Source organism: Macrotis lagotis, chromosome 6 (assembly GCF_037893015.1).
Source record: "Macrotis lagotis isolate mMagLag1 chromosome 6, bilby.v1.9.chrom.fasta, whole genome shotgun sequence".
Taxonomy (NCBI): domain Eukaryota; kingdom Metazoa; phylum Chordata; class Mammalia; order Peramelemorphia; family Peramelidae; genus Macrotis; species Macrotis lagotis.
In genome coordinates, this window is record NC_133663.1 from 52,768,229 (window position 1) to 52,794,546 (window position 26,318).

The following is a 26,318-nucleotide window of genomic DNA, read 5'->3' on the forward strand; positions in this document are numbered from 1 at the left end:
TCTACATTGCTTGACTGCATAATGGACTCCATAAAAGGGCTGGTTTCATATCCTGTCACAGATGAGGACATGACTCTTCTGAAGACTCACTGTACTGGCTCCAGTAACTTGTATTCCCAGCTGAAACTATTCCTCATAATGTCACTGGCAATTCAGAAAAAACTGACAGGTGCCACTTACTGCAGGCTTATTTATATCCTGCCTGAGCTATTTTGAAAGATATTATTTTAAAAAGACATTAAAATTGAGATTAAGTGCTTTAGAATGACTCATATATTTAAACATTTACATTTTCCTCATTTGTAACCAGCATCCCAAAGATGTTTCTCATACCTATACAGAATAACAAAATGCATCTGGAGGAACAAATTATCTGGAATCTCAAAGGAAATAAAATAATGATGGAGAGAAGGGGGAAGTAGTAAAATCATAGATAGAGTAGTACTCCAAAACTCAGATTTTGCTGTAAAGCAGTATTTATGAAAATTCTTTGATATTACGTAGAAAACAGAAAATTAAATTAGTGGAACAGGGTTGATAAAGATGAATGAGATACAATTATATTTAGTAATCCCAGAGTTTTATATACCTGAGATCATAAGTGACTTGAGTAACAACTATATTTGTTCTGAATTGATGGCAAAATTAGAAAGTAGTTTGGCAGAAATTAGGTTTAGACCAGTATCTTAAACCATATACCCTAATATTTTTAGGATATTTGACCTGAATAGTAAAAATTACAGCATGAAAAATAAATTAGGAGGCCACATGTTCATGAAAATTTTTATAACTTCATTTTCCCCTGTATTAACAAAGAACTGGGAACAAGTAGATTTCATCAATTGAAGAATGGCTAGACAAGTATTATACAAATGTAATGTAATATTACTGTGCTGTAAAAATAATGAAATAAGAAAAGACTTAAAGGACTTGATTTAAAGTGAAATAAACAACTATGGAACAACAGACATACTGTCTATAATAACATAAATGCAAAGAACAACAAAAGCAAAACAATTTAATCTGAAAACTATGAAATTATTATAACCAAATTTGGCTCCAAAGAATAGATATGGGAATACAAATGTCTCCATTTTTTTTTTACAGAGATGTTAGATAATGGATATGGTATAGTGTTTTACATTATTGGATTTGATTGATTATAGTAGTTGGTTTGACTGAACTTCACCCCCCCTCTTTTTTTTTAATTCTTTATTATAAAAAGTTGTCTTTCTGAGAGGCAGAGTGAGCAGGATACAGTGAGTCATACAGATAATATGAAAACAAAATATATCAAGATTATTTTCTTAAAATCTCAGCTTGTCTATATCTGTGGAATATGAGCACATTATGAAATTACCACATTCATCTTATAGTAGTTGAGATAAAAACCAACACATTAATACCATGAAACTCAATAAATATTGATTGATCAAAGAACTAAGCACTTTCTTTTATTTCCTCATTCATTCATAACTCATTAGGCACTTAAAAGATACTCTAAACATACTGTTTTTGAAGGTAATTCTACTGTGAGTAGGTAGAGCTGGTCTTGTCTGGCCATTATCTTTTTCATTGTTCATTGTCTTTGCCTATGCTCTACCATGCTCCCTTGTCATAAAGCACAGCTAGGTAGTGCAGTGGATAGAGCATTGGCTTTGAAGGCAGGAGGATGGGAGTTCGAATCCATCTCATACACTTGCCACTTACTAGCTGTGTGACCTTGGGGAAGTCACTTAACCCTGATTGCCTCACATCAAGGGACATCTCCAGTCAACCTGATTCATATCTGACCACTGGACCCAGATGGCTCCAGAGGAGAAAGTGAGGCTGTTGACTTAGCACCCCACCCCCCAAATATACTTCATGGTATCAGTTCCCCGATATAGTCTTCTTGGAGAATGAAAAGCAAACATCATCATCATCATAGGATTTCAAAACTTTGCCTGTGTTGTCCCCTAGAAAGATATCTTTGTCGCATTGCCTTTTGAATCTGCTTCCCCTTACAGCATCCAATACTCTCAACCTTTTCGCAATCCTTTTCTTCTTATCAAACTATGACTTCTATGACTCTTGTTGTCTTTATGGGTACTCTCTACTAAGTGACTCTTTAGAATAATGATTACTTTCTAAGTTTTTTCTGGCTTAATTTTTCACCCTGATGGACAAAAATTTGCATGAAACATCTCATAGTTATTTGAAACCCTATAGCAGGCTGGGTCAATATTTTGAAGCAAAAGGATCCTTTTTTACCCTAAGTATAATGAACAAACTTTTAAAATATCTCAGTTTAAAAAAAAATCTAATAGTTCCTTTTTCTATATTGTGCCTACAATGTCTTGAATGATAGACTGTTAGAATTATAACTAGTTCAGTTTCCTCATTTTTCAGATAAAGGAACTATGGCCCAGGGAATTAAATGGACCCACTCAAGGTTATCCAGATAGTTAATCACAAATTGACACTTGAGTGTAGGACCCATTTTCTTGTTTTTATTAGGTTTTTTTTTTGTTACTGCACCTGCTTGGTAGAAAGTAAAAATCTAAACTAGAACCTTTTGTGAGTTGATTAATCTCACCTGCCTTTTTATAATATTTACACTGCTATTAATTTTATAATTGCTAACAGTTATCTGCATATCTATGTCTTCTATTCATATTCAAAAAAATCTGTCTTTCCATCATTTGTTCCACTAACTGCTACCAAAAGGGATTTCAGACAATTTGCAATGTTAAAAACCATATAAAACTACATAAATGGGTGAGAGGCACACATAGAGCAACAACAAGAACAACAAAAATGATTAAAAAGAAAAGAGAACTAGATGTTATGAGACACCTGAAATGAGTTCATTATAATTGTTGAAAAATTAATCTAATTCTGAATTAAACAATGGGTTATAGAGTTGTTCTTGTCTGGCAAAAAAAAAGCAAATGTATGTTTATTTTCAGATACAACTTTTCCTAATATTTAATTCTTAAAGGAATTAATCATGTGAGTTCTGATTTTAGGGATATTGAGTCATATAATGGACAAGTTCTTCAACTCTACTTTTGCAAAAGAAGCAGAAAAATTATTTACACAGACATTTCTTATAGTGACCCTTTATTTAAGGTGTAGGGTTAACATTATATCATAACTCAGGGAATAGATTTCTGCAGGGATCTGCTTTTGATATGGTCCGGATATATTGCTTTTTGATGACTTCATTCACTATCAGAACACAGATGCGATAAGCTAGAGAAGTAGATAATGAACACATCCATGTATCAGTCTCTCAAACAGAGATCTTTGATGTAACCTTGGGTAGTCACTCTGGCTATCCATTTTTTCATCTGTAAAACAAGGCTTCAAGGTGACTTGGGGATATAAATCTCCATCTAACAAGAAACTCAGAAATTAGGTAGTATAACCCTTTATTTTAGATAAGAAAAAGAACCCCAAGAAGTTTAAATGACTTCATCAAAGTTATAAACAAGATTTGAAACCAAGTCTTCTAAGAGAATGCCCTTTCTTGTTAAAACCAAAATATAACATTTATTAATCAAATTTACAAAACTAAATAAATACGAATAGATGTAAATAATGAAACTTTAAAATATTTTATAAGTTCATAGCACCTACATTTCTAAAGTTATTATCGCTTAAGGGTGCACTAAAGCTTTTGGGACTTGCATATAATTCAGTTTGTAAACAGTTACTCTTTCTGTTAACGCATCAATGTAGGTTTCTAGAAATTTGCATAGATATGTAGGAAAGTCAGCAAGTCATAGCTGATAGAGATTGTCTTGAAATCTAGCAGACATGAGTTTAAGTTTTGCCTTTAACTTTTAATGACTATGTGACCATAAACAAATCACTTCACCTATTAATAACCTATGTAATTCTCTAGGAAAGACAATAAATTTCTGATAGATTGTTGAACTGCATCTGAAATTCTGAGAGAGTTCCCTGTACTGTACCAATGAAATCAAAACATCCATGACTAAATCAATATCCTACTCACTGCTTCATTGTACTGTGGAGTTAAGCCTAGAATACTTAATGCTAAGTGAGAAGCAGATCAGATGCCTCAGTTTCTGTTCTGTTCTCTTCTCTTCTCTTCTCTTCTCTTCTCTTCTCTTCTCTTCTCTTCTCTTCTCTTCTATTCTATTCTATTCTGTTTTTCTATTCCAAAAAATGGATATCATCCTTATAAGAGCTTTTGCCTGTTTTTCAAACACTAGACTACTTGATGAATTCTTTCATGGCAACCTATGAAATAAGTAAAAATGGAGATCCCTAAGTGAAACCACTGGTAATTAATAGATATTTGAACCCAATTTAGCAACCTCTTGAATTTTTCTTCTAGGAGTTAAAAGTTATAGAAGAAAAGAAAGAGGAGTGGGAAACTTTATCTTGGGAATATTTTCAATGGCTAATTGAAATGGAGCTTAGGGGAAAACATGAGTAATAGGGTAGAATTTTACTGAGCATGAAGATGAAAATATTTTTTAAAGTGACTGGTTGACTGATTGTCCTGTGATTGTCTAATTTCCTTCCAGTGAATATGACACAAATGACATTTGAACATTTTTTTCTTAGACTTTTAAAGATACAAAACAAAGAAAGCAAAAAACAATCAGTCCATTGAAAGATGTATTAGTAGTTCAACATGGCTGTTTATTCTGAAGTATTTGAGAGAAAACATTTGTAGGAGCCTTTATTCAGAAGATTTTTTCACAATCCCTACTTCCTTTATCTTCTTGAATATTATTTTCATGTATAAAACTAAGCTCTAAATGTCTTGCCAATTGTCATCAGGTGACTGGATTGATGGTAGGAAACTTGGAGATTCCAATTCCATATTTCAGGAGCTGAGAGAGAAGTGAATTTCTGGCAATTTGGGCTGCTCCTATGGCTAGGATCCTTAAACAAGGTTAAGGAATGTAGGAGGAATTTTTAGAATAGTGATCAACCTGTGATGACGAAGAAACTGTAGTGATGCTTGACATCTGAAGATCTTATTTCTTCCTTGACAGGTTAATAATGTATGGCTTCGTAAAGGCAATGGTACATGTGGGCCAGCTAAGAAATGGAGACTTTCACTTCACTGATTGTTTATTTTTCGGTTCATTGATGTCTGCTACAGATCCAGGTAACTATCCAAAGCAAACTTTCTTTAAAGCACTAAGTATTTAATTTGATGGTATTTCCTAACTGATGATTTAATGTTGCCTTGATAATTCTCCAGTTCTATCATTTCTCAGAGGTCAATGTGAGGGTATAAAAGCAGATCCATATTAAAATGATGCTCAAGCTTTGGGGTTATCATTTTCATTCACTGGAAATATAGGAATCTTATTTTTGTCACCATTTTCTCTGGATTGTATATTCTTTCTTAAAGTTTTTAATTTTTAAAAAACCTCTCTGTTATGTACTATATATCTTTAATTCCCTTGGAGGGAAATCTTTGCAAGATACTAAGACAAAACTACCCTTACTATCAATGAGTTTAATGCATTTCAGGGAAGTTTCTAGAGGGATGGATTTCATTTTATTACCAACACATGTTAAACCAGATTCTCCCAGTGTATAATAAGCTATTTCATAGGGACAGAATGGATATTTTGGGAGCTGCATAAGCTTTTAGGCAACTGGCAAATTATTGAGCAAAATCCAATCTCAGTACATTGAAGGGTGCTTTAATGGACTAAAAGATTAAGTGGTAGTTCTAAAAGATCTAGTCTTACATTAAGGCTATCCTATTGGTTTTAAACAATTATATAAGATGTCCCAAAAGTCTTAGTACTATAGTCTTTAGACTATTAAAGATTTTATCTTTACTAAGGTTTGGTCTACTCTATATCTATATTCCCCTAGCTTCCAGTTTAGTACTTTGTATAAGTGCTTAATAATTATAATGAATATATGAATGATTACAATTTACAATTACATTGTAAAAGTTGATTTCTTTCTCTCTTCAGAAAGAAACTTCAGTAAGTTACTTTATAATCATAGCTACTGTTTTGAAGTAAAGGGGAGGAATTGAGTTCTGTTTGAAAACCTGATTTCTTATAAACTATAGCTAATTGTGACAGCTCCATTTCATTCATTTAATCAATGAACACTTAAGTTCTTTTTATATTAAATACCAGCTTTGTGAAGAACACTCTTCTAGGCCATTTAGGTTAGACAACATTTCTTGGTGCTTACATTGTTAAAGGGTATTAAGATACAAATACAAACAAGTCCCTATTAAACAATATTACACCACAGTTATATTAAAGCATTGCAAAACAAGAGAATATAAGTCAAAGGGAGTTTGTCACAAAGTCTTTGCCTGTACATCTTCCATTTCTTTGTTTTTATTTATTTTAGGTTTTTGCAAGGCAAATGGGGTTAAGTGGCTTGCCCAAGGCCACGCAGCTAGGTACTTATTAAGTGTCTGAGACCGGATTTGAACCCAGGTACTCCTGACTCCAAGGCCAGTGCTTTATCCACTACGCCACCTAGCCGCCCCAACGACACATCTTCCATTTCTAAAGAAAGGTCCTATGACTTCCTTTGGCATTTAAAGTTGATGACAATCATTCTCCAATGGACCCATTGCCCAATTCCTTCTCTTGACTCTTTGCCTTTGTACAGGCAAAGAACATGGCAGGAATGCTCTCACTTCTTGGTTCATATGAAACTTAGGTGATACCTACTGCAAGAATTTTTTCCTGATTCCCTAAATTTGTTAAGCAATCTCCTTCTTCAATTATTATTCTGTTCTTTTCCTACTTTAAGTGTTTTATCCTCCAAGACAATATAAGCTCATTGAGGGCAGGGATTGCTTTTGTCTTTGTATCCTCAGAACCCATTGCCTAATTCAGTGTTTTGGGTGTAGTAGAACCTTAATGAATACTTATGAAATTGGTGAAGATTAATGAATGAAACCAAATTTGGACCCTCTACTTATAAGATGAAAGAATGGCAATCTTGATGGAACTAATCCTTCACCAAACCATCTATTCCATCTTGATATTGTCTTTTCCCAGGATGATACTAATAAGTCATTCATATTCTTATCACTAACATTACCTTGTATAGTTATACACATTAGTTACTAACCAGAATTATCTAGAATCCAGGAGACCTGTTCACTACTTTTTCTTTGCAACTATTTGGGTGACCTAAGGTTAGCCATTTAACAATGCTAAGCCTCAGTTTCTCCAACTACAAAAATGATGGTAGTATGTAACTAGCAATCATAGATTTAGAGATATAAAGGACTTTATATATCATCTTGTTTAACCCTTAATTTGCAATGAAGAAAGTAAGGTTTAAAGAATTTAAGTGACTTGCCTTTTGGCAGAGTCAGAAATTAAAATCAGGTTGACTATCTTCAAAGTTAGCATACTTTCCAATACTTAATGATGCCTTAATGGGATTTTGGAAGCTAAAGAGAGATCAAGTTCCTTAGTGAGAATTGTGGGAATTTTGAAATTTATTTTTTATTTAAGACAATAGGGTTAGGTGACTTGCCCAAGGTCACATAGCTAGGCAATTATCAAGTGTCTGAGGTCAGATATGAACTCAGGTCCTCCTGACTCCAGGGCTATTGTTCTATCCACTGTACCACCTAGCTTCCGCAAATTGAGGAAATCTAAGGTGATTTTTAGTGAAAACTTTTTTTTTAGGTTTTCACAAGGCAAATGGGGTTAAGTGGCTTGCCCAAGGCCACACGGCTAGGTAATTATTAAGTGTCTGAGGCCAGATTTGAACTCAGGTACTCCTGACTCCAAGGCCGGTGCTCTGTCCACTGCGCCACCTAGCCACCCCTAGGGAAAACTTTTAAAAGAGAGAAAGAGTAATTACCACCACCACTATCACCACCCTACCTCCTTCATCATGACTTGAAATTCTTGGGTTAATATTGAAAGAGGAGCTAGTCCACTAAGCCTTCAGGATGGAGGGAGGCAGCTGCATCTGTGTGGGTGACCTATTGTTTTCCTTTGGATCAGCATTTCTTTATCTTCCACTGGTATTTGGCAGAGTCATCAGGTAGGTGAACACTGGTACAGAGCTAGAGAGATCAGGATCACTAGGCAGAGCAGTGAATAGAGTACAGGGTCTGGAATCAGTAAAGCCTGAGTTCAAATTTGATCCCAGATAATTTCTAGCTGGGTGAGTCACTTAGCCTATGTCTGTCTAAGTTTCCTCATCCATGAGATGCAAAAGGACACTAGCACTTATCTCTCAGGGATATTGTGAGGATCAAATGAGATAATTTTAAAGTGCCTGGTATATAGGAACTGCTATATAAATGTTAGTTGTTACTGTCATCATCATGATCATCATCATCATCATGTGTGTCTGCCACTTCCAAAGGGAGGTTTTTTTTGCATGTTAGTTAGGCTTGCAACTCATCTCAAAGCAGATGTCAATTTATTTGAAGGGTGAGTCTATTAAGGCATAATCATTCAAATTTGGCCTAGAAGACATATCTAATAAATCATGTTGCAACTCTATTGGATTCTTCTATGATATGCATTTGAGAGAATCTAGATGTGACAATTGAGAGAATTGGATTAAAATGATCTCCAGGTTCAGCCCAGCTCTAAAATTCTGAAATTCAATAATTCTAACCTTGACCCAATGAATAGGAGGTGATAGCCCTGCATAGCACAGAAATAAACTTGTATAGCAGTCCTTTTTTCCCCTTTTCCTGGAAGTTTATTCATAATATTGCAATGTGCCTAATTCATTCTCTGCTCAGTTAATAAAATTTAAAATCTCCAATCCCCCTAAATCCCCTAGTTAATCTCATTCTATAATTACTCATTTACTTCTTCAATTATTTTTTGACTCAGTAATTGATAAAAGAGAACCATGTGCTATGGATGTCTTGCATTTTTCTTGGCCTTTTCTAAGCTAATTCTCTCCCACTTAACTAAGCTAGGTGTTATCATCAATTAATATTTACCATTTGGAAAATCACATTTAGATCTGTAGCTAACTCCTTCTACGTGATTCAGAGTCCTCTCAACCAATTTTTGATGACCCAGGTTGAGGGTTTGAATGATTGGCTCTCATCTGATATACTTTTAACTCATCATGAGAAAATTATCAATAGGTGCTTCAGAAAAGAACAATAAAAGGATGTCTCTAAGGTGAATGAGTGAGCAGAGAATTGACAGTAGGTGCTGTAACATTTTATGACTCTTGGGAAGCAAATATTTCTTTCCTATCACCTTGTCTAATAATAGTTCTATTCTTCAGCCAAATTCTATTTTTCTGAAAAACTCACAGTTAATGTTATGGGGTTATAGGGCATGGTGGCAAATGCCTTCTGTAGGTGAGAAAGGAGATCTCTTAAACTCAGTAGTTCTGTGATGAAGTAGACTTAACTGATTTGGTATTTTACCAAGTCTGGAATCAAAATGGTGAGCCTCTGTGGAACAGAGAGTAGAACCAGCCTTCCTAAGAACAGTTGAACCAGGCCAGAAACAGAGCAGACTAAAACTTCTGTGCCTAGTGGTAGTGGAGTTAAGATCATGCTATACTTCCAGTCTGGGAAAAGATGTTTTTGTTGATCATTTATTTTACAGTCATGTTCAACTCCTTGTAGAAGTTGGGAAAGATGAATATTTTACCATTTCCATCATTAGTTCATTTTACAGATAAGGAAACTGAGGCAAACAGGGTAAAGAGATTTGCCCAGAGTCATACAGCTAGTAAAATCTGAGCAAGATTCGAACTCAGGATGATGAGTCTTCCCAACTCCAGGCTTGGTTCTCTATTCACTGCATTACCAAGCTGCCCATAGGATGGGGAGACAGGCTCAAACAAAAACAAAACAAAACATTATGAAGATCATCTTTTTACATATAAATGTCATTATAGATGGCATTTATATACTATATATGTACATATATGTACATATTTATGTACATTATTGTACATTATTTATGTACATATATGTGTATATAAAACCAGATGTATTTTGAGAGTAAAAAGGGGGCTGAGAGATAAATAGGAAGATATTGTGGGAATAAGAGGAAAGGGGAATAAAGAAAACAGAAGAACTTCCTGTAGCTCTTTCACATATACTGGTAAGCACATTAGTATAGTAGAAAGAGTCCTGGAATTGGAGTCTAAAAACTGGAGACCAGTTCCCAATTATAACACTTCTTATGTGATGTTGAGCAAGTCATTTGAATTGGATAATCCTTTAAAATCTTAAAATCTAACACAAAATTGTTATGAGGAACTAAATTTTTGAATTTGAAACTACTACATAAATGTGACCTGTGTTATAATTTGTATTATAGCTATCTGTGTATTGGGTCGTATTCCCTCTATTAGATTGTAAACTGTTTCATCCTCATTTTCCAAGTGCCTGGAACAGTGGATTATCTAGTATGGATGCTTAATCAATATTGATTGAAATGAATTGAACTACTGCAGTAATGCCAGTGCTCAAACTATTGCAGTAATGCTTCACCTCAATCTTACCCCACTATAGCCATTTGTCACTGTATTACCCTGCTGGCTTGCCTCTCATTATCCCTGATTCCATTTGGGGGGACATAGATATCTAAATAAAATACATAATATATAGATAAATAAATATATATATAAAATTATTATTAGTAAGGGTTCTAAATCTACCTTTTGTGCTAAAAATTGTTGGGAAGCTTCACCCCATCTTATATGTGTGCACAATTAGAGGTTGAATGTTTTGAAAAGAAATAGAATTATATATATATATATATATATATATACATACATACACACACACACACACACACACACACACACACACACAGGACCCCCCCCCCCCAAATATGTGATGATGACACAAAGCCGCGATAGGATAAAGTCAGGGATCTCTTAGAACATAGCAATGTTCTGCCATCTGTTTGCTATTGTTTGTACATTCCCATTCCATTATGGGGAAAAGATGTGCTCAATAGAAGCCAGAATTATGGTTTTCCTCTTCTCTGGTGTACCTGCAGCCTATTTCAACCATTGCTTGGCTAGCAGGACCTTTACCATTCCTCCAGATGTTATTTGGCTCTGAAAGAAGTATGAACCACAAATATAATCACAGGAATCTCTCTCTAGTCTATATGTTTAGTCAAAATTTAATAAAAAGTGTGGTCCAGAGGAAGGAACATTGACTCTGAAAACAAAAAGACTTGAGTGCAAAATTCACCTCTGACACTAGTTGTGTGACTTTGGATGAATCATCAAACCCACATGGGCCTTGGTTTTTTCCTATTTGTAAAATGAATTGGGTATTTTTAACCTCATTTTGTGCCTTGGACTCCTTTGACAGTCTTTCAATGAATATTATTTTTAAAAGCATAAAATAAGGCACATTGAATTTCAAAGAAAAACAAAAAATTAGTGAAAATAAAGATGTAATTTTTTCCCCATTCCTTTTAACAAACAACCTGGTTTGGTTCATGTTGAAAACCTCTGGCCCAGATCATCTTTGAGGATCTCTGAATCCCATAGAGTTATGTATCTCAGATCATATGCTTCTATATGTCATTTAATTATGTTTGACATTATTGTTCTTGTTAAGTTATTCAGTCATGTCCAATGTTTCATACCCTATTTGGGGTTTTCATGGCAAAGATGCTGGAGCAGTTTGCCATTTCCTTCTCCAGTTCAATTTAGAGATAAGGATACTGAGGCAAATAGGTTTAGAATTAAGTGACTTGGCCAGAGTCACAAAGATGATAAGTGTCTGAGCCCACATTTTTGACAATTCTTCCTAGCTCCAAGGCCAGCATACTTTCTGTTGAGCAACTTAGCTGCCTCTAATCTTCACCAAGAAAATGGTTGAGACTCAATGTAATGTCTCAGATACTAACAATAACACTCTTATCTTCCATGGCTATGGGACTGTATCCAGTAAACCACATGTAGACTATTTCTTCTTCTTCCAAATAGAGGAGTTCATCTGTGTGAGTGGTTCTTTTACCAACACAAATCATATCCCCCACCCTACTATGAAATTACTTAGACTGAAAACTAAGATTTGCTAAAGATTAAGAAAATGAAAAGATTACCTACCCGTCAACTGTCTAGTCAAAAAGAGTCTCTGACTAGAGCTAAGCTTGTCCTAGGGTGACAATAATATTTACTATCCATCATTGGACTTATTCTCAAAGACTTCCCAACTTGGCAGTCAGACCCTGCTTGTTCAAGCTTGTGTTCAACAGGCTGAGATTCTGAGTATCCAGGGTCACCCTCACACCATGATGAGGCAGTTCCACTTTAGTGAAGAGGAGTATATTCTCATTTTATGAATTTCCTGTTTCCTGCTTAGATCCAAAATGCCTTCATTTTATATGATGCAGCTGTGAGAGAGTCAACTACAGCTGCACATTTCTGATTTCCAGAAGTATTAGCTCAATGTTCAAATCACTCTTACTTCAAAGACTTGGCTAGCTTCCCTCCAAGAGAATTAACTCAGTGAGTGCTGATTTAAGTGATCTCAGCAATGGGAGGATAAACAACCAGGCAGGACCATCATGGAACCATTCTGGGCCGTAAATATATACTAGAGTAACAGATTTTTAACCCAAAGCTTATGGGATTAGAGCCAAAGGAAGATGATTTTATATCACATCTCTGCTGCTTACTATCTGTGATGCCTTGGATGAGTCATTAATGATTCCAGACTTGTCAGAAAAATTAAATTATGTCTGCAGACCTCATCTATAACTAGGGTGTTAGATTATATTCAGCTAGGGTATTAGATAAAATGACTTTTGAAATTCTTTCTGACTCAAAATCCATGATTCACAATCTCAGAGAAAAGAAGCTGTTCCTAGGTCCATGAAATAGAAAATATAAAATGCTATGTTTGAATAAAATCAGTCCATTTCTTTTCAATATGATGGATTGAATCTGTCTGAGATTTTCTTCCTGAGTTTGCCATTACCAGCATTACTCTCTTTCACCAAAACTCAAATGCCATATAAACTCATAGCTTTGGTTCATAAGCAAAGGGAATTGAAAAACTAAGTGGATATTTGGATCATTTAATGAGATTATATTTTCCATCAAGGGTTGCCATGGCCACCCTTTTTGGGCTCAAAAACAATGTCATTGTTATTTTTACCCTGTTGTATATTATCTCAGATCTAAGATTGCTTGAGTCAGTGCTCACTGGAGTAATTCCTTTCATTGATGCAGAAAAATGATCACTTTTAAAAAAGATTCTCTGAATGTTAATATCAGAGAATAATAATAATAATAATAACAATAATAGCAACAGAATCGATTAAATATTTACTATGTATAAAGCACTACCCTTAGGATGAGGGATATAATTAGAAAGGGACAAAACACACCCAAGGTTTCAGCTGCAAGTCACAAAAAAGGTCTCATAGTCCCTGGGGTGTAGTAGCAAAGTGCATGGTACAGATAAAATCACTGTAACCAAGATCAAAAGAAATTTAGTAAATTGGAAAACAAATTTTATAACCAGTATTTCTGACAAAGCACTAAATTCTAAAATATACAGAGAACTGAGTCTAATTTTCAAAAAAAATCATTCCCCAGTTGACAAATGGTCAAAGGATATGCAAATGCAATTTTCAGATGAGGAAATCAAAGTGATTCATAGTCATATGAAAAAAAATTGCTCTAAATCATTGCTTATTAGTGAAATGCAAATTAAAGATCCGCGAAATACTACCTTACACCTCTCAGACTAGGCCAATATGACCAGAAAGGACAATGATCAATGTTGGAAGGGATGTGGGAAATCTGTGACACTAATACATTGTTGGTGGATCTGTGAACTCATCCAGCCTTTCTGGAGAGCAATTTGGAATTATGCCCAAATGGCAACAAAAATGTGCATTCCCTTTGATCCAGCAACTACTGGATCTATAGCCTGAAGGGATGATAAAAAAAAGCATAAAAACATCACTTGTACAAAAATATTCATAGCAGCCCTCTTTGTGGTGGCAAAGAATTGAAAATTAAGTCAATGTCCTTCAGTTGGGGAATGGCTCAACAAACTGTGGTATATGTACATCATGGAACACTATTGTTCTATTAGAAACCAGGAGGGATGGGAATTCAGGGAAACCTGGAGGGATTTGCATGAACTGATGCTGAGTGAGATGAGCAGAATCAGAAAAACACTGTATACCCTAACAGCATCATGGGAGTGATGACCAACCTTGATGGACTTGCTCATTCCATCAGTGCAACAACCAGGGATAATTTGGGGGTATCTGTGGTAGAGAATACCATCTGTATCTAGAGAAAGAATTGTGGAGTTTCAACAAAGACAAAAGACTATTACCTTTAATTTAGGAAAAAAACCCATTATCTTATTATGTAATTATGCTGTCTCTTATACTTTATTTTTCTTCCTTAAGGATATGATTTCTCTCTCACCACATTCAACTTATATCAATGTATACCATGGAAACAATGTAAAGATTAACAGACTGCCTTCTGGGGGGGGTGGGGGAGGGAAGCAAGATTAGGGGGGAAATTGTAAAACTCAAAATAAATAAAATCTTAAAGAATGAAAAATTAATTTTTTAAAAAAGTACATGGTAATAATGTCTCTTCTTGAAGGTCATTTCCACTGCAGTTTCTGATATTGAATCATTTATAGAAACTCTCTTTTCTGGCTATGGAATCTGTAAGAGCAAGTGCTAGGCTGTCTCTTCACAAAATTTACTTCCCAAGATGTTTATGGCAAGCACGGGATTGGAAGCATTGCCATTGTCAAGGCTCTTGAATCCTGAGCTGAATCTTTTGGGTTTAAGGGGAGATAATGGTCGAGGCAGCAGTGATGGTTTGACCCATTTGGAATATCTTGCCTCCAGTCTCTCACTCAGAATGCCTTGTTACTTCAGTTAAACTGGTTTTGATTTGGTTTAGTTCCAAATATGACCCTTTTGGTTGATATGCCTCTTAAATCAGCACCTAGAACAGGGGCTGACATGTAGTAGATATTTAGTTAAGCATTTGATGAATGATTGATGCATGGTCTCATAGAAGTATTATAGATGAGCAATAATATTAGTTCTGCATTAAATAGGAGGTACACAATTGATTAGATTGTATTGGGGTTTTCTATAGAAGTTGAAAATGTATTCTTTCAACTCTCATCAAAGTGCTTCAAAGTAATGACATAGAGTCTGGAACTTGATGTCAGAAAGACCCAGATTCAAATTCTTTCTCAAATCTTTACTAGCTATATGACCCTGGGTAGCAACAACCTTTTAGCCTCAGTATCCTCATCTCTAAGATAACCTAGTTGTACCAGGTCTCTGAGATTCCTTTCAAGTCTGAATCTATGACCTTTGCCTATTTAAATGATTTGCCCCAGATCATACAGCTAGAAGGTTTTGAAACAACTCAGGTTGCCCTGACTCTGAAGTCAACTTTTTATCCTCTATGTCAATACCTTCCCGTCTTTGTTTCTCTTATCACAATCATTCTCTCCCTGGCCCTTTCTTCAAGCCTAGAATTTTCCCTTGTGAAGCAAAAGTCACTAATTTAGCAATGCCAAGAAAGACCTAATTGAAAATCTGTATTTGGAGAAAAGGAGATGGAATGATCATGTAGAGAAAGGGTGCCAGATGAAAGGAACGGTGTCTTACATATCAGTGGACCAGTCATCCCATTAGTGAAGATATTCTCTTGCATTCTGAACTTTATGTCACCTTCTCATCCTTCACTTCTCTTGTCCATATCTTCACATAAATCTTTGGTAGGGAATCTACCTGAGTGGCTGAGGGTTATTATCATGCCGTGAATACCAATGGAGCTTGTAAGTGGTAAATCAATAATCTCTAGCTCTTGCTACTTAATTGTTGCTTCCTGTTTTTCTTCACACACACCACCCCGGCAAACATCTCTTAGATGATATCTTTTATATCACTTTTCATTCACAATTTAATACAATCTACTTATGTCCATTATGAAACTCCCCAATATCCTTTGGGAAATATCCCAATATCCACAATTTTATTTTTCAAAGATTATGGTATTCTATAATTCAATATCATATGGCATCACTGGAAGGATTTTGGTATTTTTGTATTTTTAAGTTTTAAGTTGAATATTTCTTTCAGGTAGAATCTTAATATATTGATAACTTTAAGCAATTTCTCAGTGTTTATTGTCTTATTGTCTATCTTTGGTATTTAAAAAAGATACGTATCCTGGTGGACTGGCTATATTTACTGCCCTTGCAGCTGTTGACCTTAATCCACACACTATTTTTCATTCACTTGATTTTTCCTGTATAGATTAATAGGTCAATCTATTCTGAATGATCATGAACTTTAGTGAAATTCTGTAGTGTTCCAGGACTTAACATAATTAGTGTAATGCCATTTACAAACAGCAGCAACTATGGAACCTCAGTCTATACAGGCATATCTTAAAGATAATGTGAGTTCAATTCTAGTCCATCTCAATAAAGCAAATATTACAATAAAATGAATCACAGGAGTTTTGATTTCCAAGTCCATTTAGGATATACTGTACATCACAAGTTATGCTATTAAGTTTGCAATAGTATTATAAAAATGTACATATCATAATTAAAAATATTTTTTACTAACCATCATTGGAGCCTTCAATGAGTGATAATCTTTTTTGCTGGTTGAGGGTCTTGCCTCAATGTTGATAGCTACTGACTGATCAGGATTGTGGTTGCTGAAGATTTGAGTGACAGTGGTAATTTCTTGAAATAAGGCAGCAATGAAGTTTGCTGCTTTGACTGATTCTTCTCTTCCCTTGAACACTTGGAGGCCATGATGGGGTTATTAATTGGTCTGATTTCAATAGTAATATATCTTAGGGCATAGGAAGGTCCAAAGAAAGGAAGAGAAATGGGGGAATGGCAATAAGAATACACACAACATTTATTGTTTAATTTTGCTGCCTTATATAGGCCATGTTCATGGGTCTTCATATAGGCCCCAAATAATTACAATAATAGCATCAAAGATCAATGATCACAGATCACTGTAACAGATATAATAATAATAATAATAATAATAATAATAATAATAATAATAATGAAAACATTTGAAATATTGTGAGAATAACCAAAATGTGACACAAAGTCATTATGTGGGATTTGTCAATGCAGATGAGAAAGTGAAGCATGAGAAAAGAAGTATGTCAGTATGGAAAATTCCTGTCCCATTTGGCTATTGTATAAGTCACATACTAGGATATTGGCAAATATGTCCTTATTTGATGTCTAGCTTAAAGTTGAAAGGAGACGTTAGGTTTGGGATTACCATAGTCGCACCTAACTAGAAATAATTTAAGACCTTGAAATATATACCAGTGTATCATATATAATGATATATATATTTAATATAGAAAACTATTGTCTATGATATTTTATACTGTATCATTACTAATTGATCAGTTTACATTAATATATTGTATAGAATGTATTATAAATTGTTATTTTCTATGATAAATATATTAAATAAAAAATTCATGATATGATGTAATAATAAGATATGATAATATGATGTTGCAGTTAGATTTTTGAGACATGTTGTATATAAGATACAGGCTTATCAAAATATGAAAATCTACATACACTGTGGAACTTATGTTGGTTGATTTTATTACTTTTCCCTCCCTCCTTTTGTATTCTGTATTTTAATAGCTGACACTTTAAGTGAGAGAGAGGGAAGTGCTTCATCATGTAATTTTTGGTCGAAAATTGTCCACAAACACTTGGCTGTTTCATTCTCCTTTCATCAACCATATCCTTGATATAGTCCTAAGCATTTGTCCTGGAAATCTTATAGCTTTTGGAATGATGGTCCAGTAATGACCCAATAAGCTCAGTAACTACCCTAATATCCATGAAACACCTAGAACACCTGCCATGAGGCAACAGAAAGACCCTTGGATTTCAAGTCTGAGCATCACAGTTTACATTTTGACTCAGTTATTTATTTATTTGTTTATTTGTTTGTTTTGTTTGTTTAATTTAAGGCAATGGGGTTAAGTGGCTTGCCCAAGGTCACACAGCTAGGCAATTAAGTGTCTGAGGCTGGATTTGAACTCAGGACTCCAGGAGTACCTCCACTATGTCACCCAGCTGCCCCAGCTCAGTTATTTATTGACTGTGTGACCTCATCCAGGTCATTTAACATCTCTACACCTGAGTTTCCTCATCTACAAAATGGGAGGCTTGGGATTGATGACCTTTGAGGTTTCTTCCATGTTCTCTGCTTCCATGTCTTTGGAAAAAATCTTCTTTGGAAATTTTATGGGAGGATACAAGCAAGATTTATTTCAGGAATCAAGGTATGGTTGAGTCATATACTTCATCAGCAGAAGGAAGAGCCACACTTCAGACACCATAGATTCATCAAAGTATCTTTTCCATATGTGAAAATATGCCCATCTGCAGAAAAAATATTCCAACCCAAATTCAACCTAACATAAATGGGCACTCCTAAACTTCAGAGAACATTTAGAACTGAAGAATTCTTCAAACTATGGTCCAGATGTGATAAATAAGTATTTTCTATGGAAATTTTAATCTGGATGATTCTTTCCCTTCTTAAAGTATTAAATATGAGTTGGTAACATAAAATTATCAATTACAGCAATTTCAGTATGAAAATATTGCTTAACTACTTGTTTTCATCTAAATTTTCCTGGCCCTCTTTAATCCTGTTTCTTTTGTATATTTCAGTGTTCTACCTTCCATCTGTATTTCAAATCCCAATCAATCCCATGCCCAGCATCAATCTTGGAGAAACTGGTTTAAAATCATTCAAAACCATTCAGAACTTTAGATTTAACTAGAACTAAGGATAATATACTACCCAAGGAGCCCATTTGTAAATCTTCCAATTTTGTATGAAGTAGGTGAATAAAAAAACTATACTTGAAGCCATGAAGCTTTTACTTTAAACCCTATCTCTAATACATACTGACTTTGTGATCTTTGGTAAGTCATTTAAACTCTCAGTGGTCTAGCTAACCATCAAAAACTTTAAGTTTCATGCACTTTACTCTCAGTACCCAAGAAGGGCAGATAATCCACATCTGAAAATTCCTTATACCAATGAAATCACTGATCTGATTCCTGTCTTCAGTCCCATCCCAATTCTGAGCTCTTAGTTCTGGGAGTGAGGTTAGGGAAGACAGATAAGAGAGGTCAACGTGGTTTTTGCCTTTCCCATCCTTCCAAATGATCCAAGCAAAGTCCTCAAAGCCTTACTTCCTCAGAAATAACTGCTAATGATTATCATTAAGATGTTTATCCACAACTGAAAGTCACTTAGCTTTTATATTTGGGATAGCATTTTCAGCTTCTGTCACCATAGTTTTTGAAAAGTGTTAAGTTGTACAGGACCCTTCTGTGATTACTTATGTCCACGTTATTGCTGTTCATCCTTTGTTCTTGAAAAAGGACCAATAACATCATAAGGGCAATGTTTTGACTTGTATGTGAATTGAATATAAATGAGATCAAGTAGCAAATAATTGAATATCCAAGTGGGCAAATATAGACCATAGCAGTTCAAATCACCATTTACTAAATGTCTAGTCTATGTTTATTGCTTTTTAAATGCACTAATATGGGATTTGCCATATTTCTTTATTTATAACTACATTTTATCCTCAGAGTAAAACATGAGAGCAATAATTATTTCGTTTTTCTGTTTGTATCTCCAGTACCTGGCACAGTGCCTGGCTCATGGTAGGAACTTAATATATTCCTGTTGATTGACTGATGCATTAATTGATTGATCAAATGTCAGGATAGAAAAGATAAAGACCAGGTAGGATCTTCCCTCTGCTCCATTCTGCTTTGGGGTTTGGGGGTGTTGGGGGGAGAGTTGAGGAGGAAATACATCAGGCTTACATATCAATAAATGTATAATCAAAGGAGAGAAAGGGTGATAACAATTGGAAGTATTCCAACCCAAATTAAGCCCAGCATAAATAGGTACCCCTAACCTTCAGAAAATACTATTGTTATCAGGAAAAAACCCAAAGCAGAAGTTAGTATCTGAGTTAATTCTTGAAGGAGGCATTCCAGATAGTGCAAATACAGAAGTGAGAGATTATGGAATTATGAATTTTGCACTAGAAGGGATCATGGAGGCCAGTGAGTTCAACCCTCTTGTTCCCAGTGAGGAAAATGAGACCTAATGCTCACATAGGTAGAGAGTCATAGGCCTGGCATAAAAAAGAAAATGAGACTAAAAGAACATTGAATCTCTTTCCTGAATGGGGAAATAATAAGTCCTAGATAGTATTAAACTCCAAGTAGACCAGGTAGTCTACCAGTTCATCTAGATGTCTGGTATTGGCATTATCTGTGCCCCCTCCAGACTTCCTCACTGTGAGACCCTTCACAAAGAACTCACCTATACTTCCAGTGAAGAAAATAATCGGTGTTTATGAGTTGCTAACCCCTTCTCAGCTTATGTAAGTCATAAACATTATTCTCTAAATAATGGATTTTTTTTTCTGTGTGGGCATAGGGAGTTAGGTAAAAAATAATTGCTTCTGATTCAGTGGGTTATAGATTTTTCAGACTGCCTATTCTTCAATTGGGTTGCCCACAAAACTCCCATTGATTTTGAAGTTCATTTAGGAATTGATTGATGAATAGGATGCTTTCATCTTTAAGATTAATTTGAAAGCAGCTGTCCCCAAGGGTCAGAGTTATAACATCATACAACACAGTAAGGGTTCCATGCCTAGAGCATGAAATTTTCTTAGGAAATCAATGTGTCAATACTTCAGTGGTTCTAAGATGTCATTGATAGGAATAGTTCCTTTGCTAAAACAGATTGTGGCTCCTCCTTGGTTTCTGATTCTGTGTATATCATCCTTTTCCACAGATTTCTCTAAATCCTCAACAGAGTATTGATCCAGTTGCTTGGGGCTCCTTCATTTTAGTTTCCTACTATACTCAAGTTTTCTTTTATTCTCAATGTATAGATAAATTCCTTTTCTCATCCTGCATAGAATCTAGCAGGATCTGTGAAGCCATATGATCTAATCATCTCATACTCTAGATAAGGAAAGAGATATCCAGAGAGATGGGAACTTGCCCAAAGTTACACAGGTAATAAGTGGCAGAGATGGAATTAGATGTCCTTCAAATTCACATTCAGTGTTCCTTATACTGTATTATAATATCCTTGATGGTGCTATTTTTGCTGTCTGGTAAATACGTGCCAGCCTACTTATGAGTACCAGGTGCTTTTTCATTGCCTTTTGGGACATAATACAAAATGCTGGGAGACCCAGGTAGGGAGAAGGCTAAAGAGTTCTAATAAACTGGATTTTTTGAGTGATAATGCTACCCTGGAGTGACCAAATTAAATATCTGTTGGAGATGAAGGGAAGTCCTGGGAAACAAACTCATTTGAAAATTCTCTTGGTCTCTGCAGGTCTCAGAAAAAGTAATAATGTGGGGAAGGTTTGTGTGAATCAGTCAGAAAAGTACCCAGGAATCAAATATTACTTCCAGATCACCAAATGTATCACTCGGGTGCTGTCAAGTCCTGAAGGCAGCAAAAAGTAGAATAGAGAGAAAACAGAGGTAAGACAGAAAGTAGAGGCAGCAGGAGCTTTGTGGGAGTGTGGGTTATTGAACTGTGTGTCATCTTCCCAATCCAGTCTTTCCTTTTTTTAATAGACTGTGAATTCTTCCCAAAATTCTCCAAGGTCCCACTCTAGTAATAGCAATCATTTTGGATTTTGTAGACTAGAGATTAAGTCTAGGAGTTTACCAAATATTCTACCCAGTCTTCTAGCCATGTCTGAATTTAATGTGCTGGCTTCTTCCAAGGTCTAATGTTCTGCATTATTAATTATTAATTAATTACCATATAGCACCAAATATTAAATTACAAGTGAGACACACCTTGTATAAAACCTCAATATGGTAGACTCTTGTTTAGATAAAAACTGTTTTCTCCAGTATTTGAAATATTTCCTGTGGTACCTTAAATTCCCTAAATTACAAAAGGGAATTTCTTATGATCTGATTAGAAAATAGCACTGCTTTTAGAGAGGCAGTTGAGGTAGGAAGACCTGAGATTGAATCTTGCTTTAGATATGTGCTAACTGGGTGACACCTGTGGAAGCTGCTATCTTCAAGACATCCAGGACCCAAGTTTTACGGGTACCAAATCAGTAAATATGTCAATCTGCTTCTAATGACCCTGTAGCCCTAGTCTTGTGTAAACTATCTAACTTCTCTGTCGTCATTTTAAAGGTGCAGTGTCTAAAATAATATGATTGAGTTTTAGTAAATTTAGTAAAAATAATCATTCCTCTATGATTTTAGACACCATAATAAATTTAAGAATAACTGATGCTTAAATTTAAAAAATTTGCAAAACATTTTCCTTACATTGCCTCATTTGAGTTTCAAGATCATGCTGTGTGAAGCCATTTAACTTCATTTTGAAAAAGGAAAACTGAAATATGAAGAGGTTACATGACTCATCTATGGTGGTAGTTTTCAGAGGCAGAATATGAATTCAGGTCTTTTTGATTCCAGGACCAGAACTCTAACTACCATACTAACTCTTTATAGTTCTTTAAAAAAAAATACAAGCATAAAATTTTGCATCTTCCTTAGTGGAAATTCAAGGTTATTATGAGTCCACAGTATGATATAACAATCAAAAGGAAAAATGAACTCAGACAATAAATGAGGCCTTTGTCCATGTAGGGAAGTGATAGTCCTTCTGCATAATTTTCATCAATCATTCAAAAAGTCCCTCTTCCTCATGCATTAAACAAACAGGAAACAGTCACAGAATACTTGCATTTGCTATGAAGTAGAGAGTGGTGGTGGTGGTGGAGAGGACTACTCCATTCCTTAACATCATGAATTTCCAGATTCACACTCACCACCTTTCACATGAGACAGAGTACATACATGAAATAGAATGTACTCCTAAGAATTAGGCTCTCACCGTCCAATTATCTATGATGATGATGATGATGATGATGATGATGATGATGATGATGATGATGATGATGATGTGGATGACACCATGTGCAGCATTTTATATTTTGGAAAACACTTTCAGTCCATTATCTAAAGCATATGCTCTAAATTTGTAATCAGATTTTATGTATCTATATCTATATCTATCTATAGATAGATGATAGATAGATAGATTCTTATTCTATGATTAAAAAGGCTTCATAGATTTCCAACCTGAACAGGAGAAGATAAAACTCAAATATGGTGAAAAGTAGATTTAGGTTTTCACACAGATGAATTTGAGTAACATTTCAAGGATTTGTTTTCCTTTTCTTTTTGTTTCCAAATTGTGACTTCATCTGTCAGGTGAACCCCCACTAGGGAAACTTCTCCATCAACATAACTCAGAAAATCAATTATTATTGAACTTAAGATAAAAATGATTAAGTCAAATAATCATACATAACAAAACATCATAACTTAGTTATTAATATATAATCATAAATTTTATTTTGGAAAAAACCTCAATCTAGGTCCCTGTAATCACAGACTTCTCTTAAGTGGGCCTAGGCATACTTTGTTCTAAATTTCCTTGGTTAGGATAACAGCTTTAACAAAAGGCATATGGTTGAGGTATGATCTTGGAAGGAAGTAAACAGGAGAATAAAATGGTAAAAAATCACAAAAGCTCAAAAACTAAATCTGGAAATATCCTAGATTTCCCATAATCCCAGGGATTGGGTTTGTGGTTGAGGTTTAGAACCAAAGGATATTGAAAGTATATAAACCAGTAACTCAAGAAAATCATGAGTCCTATTATAATCTCTAAATAAGGCATGATTTTACCTAACCTGTCTTTCTTGACTTCTATCAATTGCAAAGTAGTTTAGAGTATATAGAAAACTATCAAGATAGTTGCAAAAATCATTTGAAACATTCCAGCCCCATGTTGTCTTTAAAAATTGCAATCACATGGTGGAAACTGCTTGATTGAAAGTTAAAAGACCAGGCAAATAATTTAGCCCTCCATATCACAGTTCCTTCATCTGTAAAATGGGGGCATTGATTCCCAGTTTCCTTGAACTCTTAAAATTCTATACTTCCGAGTGCACATGTACAACTTTTACCAAGTTGGAGGGGTGGGGAAGGGGTGGGGGGAGTGAGTGTTAGAGAAAGGTGGAACTCAAAAATTTGCAAATGGATGAATGTTGAAAACTACCATTGCATGTAATTGGAAAAATAAAATAAAATTTCACTTAAAAAATCTGTGCTTCTACGGAAATCATATGAACTAACTGGTTATAGAGTACACATTTTCAATCATGGCTAAAAGTAGTGACTGAATCTGAGACCAAGTTTTGGATAGCTGCAAAGGCACTGAGTGATTAAGTGAGTGGTCAGAGAGTTTGAATGTGTCAGAGGAAAATCTTCAAGGGCAGTATTTTATCCTCCATACTTCACCCATTCTCTAATGGCTCTATGTTTTAGGCTGTAGAGAAATGCCAGGGACCCAGGATCACACAGTCAATATATTGGACATATAGTGAATTTGATTTAGACCTTGGAAGATGGAGGAGGTACCAGCATCTCCTAGTAGCAATGAGATGGCTGAGGTTTGGAGGAGCCGTAGAGAGAAGACAGGAGGTACCAACGTTCCAAATGGCAAAGGAAAACTTTGAGGTTGAAACCTTGAGCACTGCCATGATTTTTGAGGACAGCAATCCCTACCAGTCCACTATGGCGCATACAGCACCTCAGGCTACGTAGCCCCTGCTGCCACCCTAACTATCTGCTCACCTTAGGCTACCTCAAACTTCACTCCAGTCCTTCTCCCCCCTGAAAGATTCCTCTTCTCTATGGTCTTCTTACCCTAAAACTTCCTCCCCATCCTGCTATCTTTTGGTCAAATTGTTTGCCTTCTTTTCCTGGCTCTGCTTCTGAATCTCCAGACTTTGCCACAATGCCTCAACTGTCTTCTTGTCCTGAAAGTTCACTCATCCTCTAAGGAATTTTTACTTTATAGCATCCCTTAACCCTCCATTTTGAGGAACATCCCAGTCTCTACCACTATCTCATCAGCAGATACCTCCCCTACTCTTAATCATCTTTACTATGTACCTGTCCTTGGAATGTAAGCTCCTTGAGGGCAGGACCATGTAACATTCCATACCTTTTTCACTCTATTCAAATTTGCAGGATGCTCATTTCCACATTAAAGAGCTACCAACATTTTTGTAAATGCTTCAGAAATAAAGTTTTAGAGAGACAAACTCATAGGTTTCAAATGGATTCCTTCTCATATTTCTTTTTGTTTATATGTATCTTCCAGGACATGGCACAGTCCCTAACACTTAACAAATTAAATACTTAATGATCGTTATTGACTATATGGTTGGCTCTCTAACTACAAGGGTACATTGTCTCTCTTTTCTTTGTCAAAACCAAAACTAAAACCTAGAATTTGCTTTTATAAAAATTCTTTAGGTGTAGTTTTCATATAATCTTTCTTAACTTAAGAATGCCTATGTTGTTTCCCCTATTAATGTAAACTCCTTTAAATGACTCCATTTTTAATTGCTTTTCTGATTGCAGTACTAGCTTTTCACCAATATTTCCTAATCTGATCCTTCATGTGGTTAATGTTATTTAACTGATCAGGATGGAGAATATTGTTTATTTCATATGAAATTTTTTCCCTGCTAAGAACTTATGTATAAATAGGTTAGTCCACATTTCAACCATAGGAAGAAGTTAGGAATTATAGACTAATGGAATCTGAGTTGGAAAGACTCTAAAGGCTGTTGACTTGTCCAAGGACACAGCCATTCCCCAACCCTAACACCAGAGCACTTTTAAAATTTCATATTAGTGGAAGAAAGCACTTTCTTTCTTTAAGCCTATTTATTGTTAAATCACTGTGAAAGAGAATTAGGTCTAACAAGGGCAATATTTAATTAAACCGACTATGATGTTATTGTAGTTAAAGATAAATATGGTTTTAGTCATTACATGTAGGTCACACCTCCCTACTTTCTCTGGCAGATGAAGTATGCACAGTAATACTCAGTGTTTGATGAGGTATAGTATGCTAGAAGTTGACTTTTTAAGATACTTCTAGCACATGTTAATTAAATTTAGAAAGTTCATTTGGCATTATCCTGTCTAGATTCTTAATTAAATGCATGAATGATAATTCATTTACTGCAGTCTGAAGTGCTTACTCACACAAATACACACACACACACACACACAGAATTAAAGACTTCTTGGTGACTCTCAAAAGGTGATGTGCAACTCAAATAGTATCTTTCTTGCAAACATCAATGTCATACTATATTCT

The 26,318-nt window shown here is 35.2% G+C and overlaps 1 protein-coding gene across 1 annotated transcript in view; it reads left to right on the forward strand.

Moving 5' to 3' along the window:
• The window catches only part of SLC9A9 (solute carrier family 9 member A9), a 738,251-nt gene that overhangs the window by 181,594 nt on the left and 530,339 nt on the right, over nt 1-26,318 (forward strand). The window contains exon 5 of the mRNA XM_074191139.1: nt 5,022-5,137. Within this exon, the coding sequence (XP_074047240.1) occupies nt 5,022-5,137 (116 nt within the window). The remainder of the gene's footprint in view (nt 1-5,021; nt 5,138-26,318) is intronic.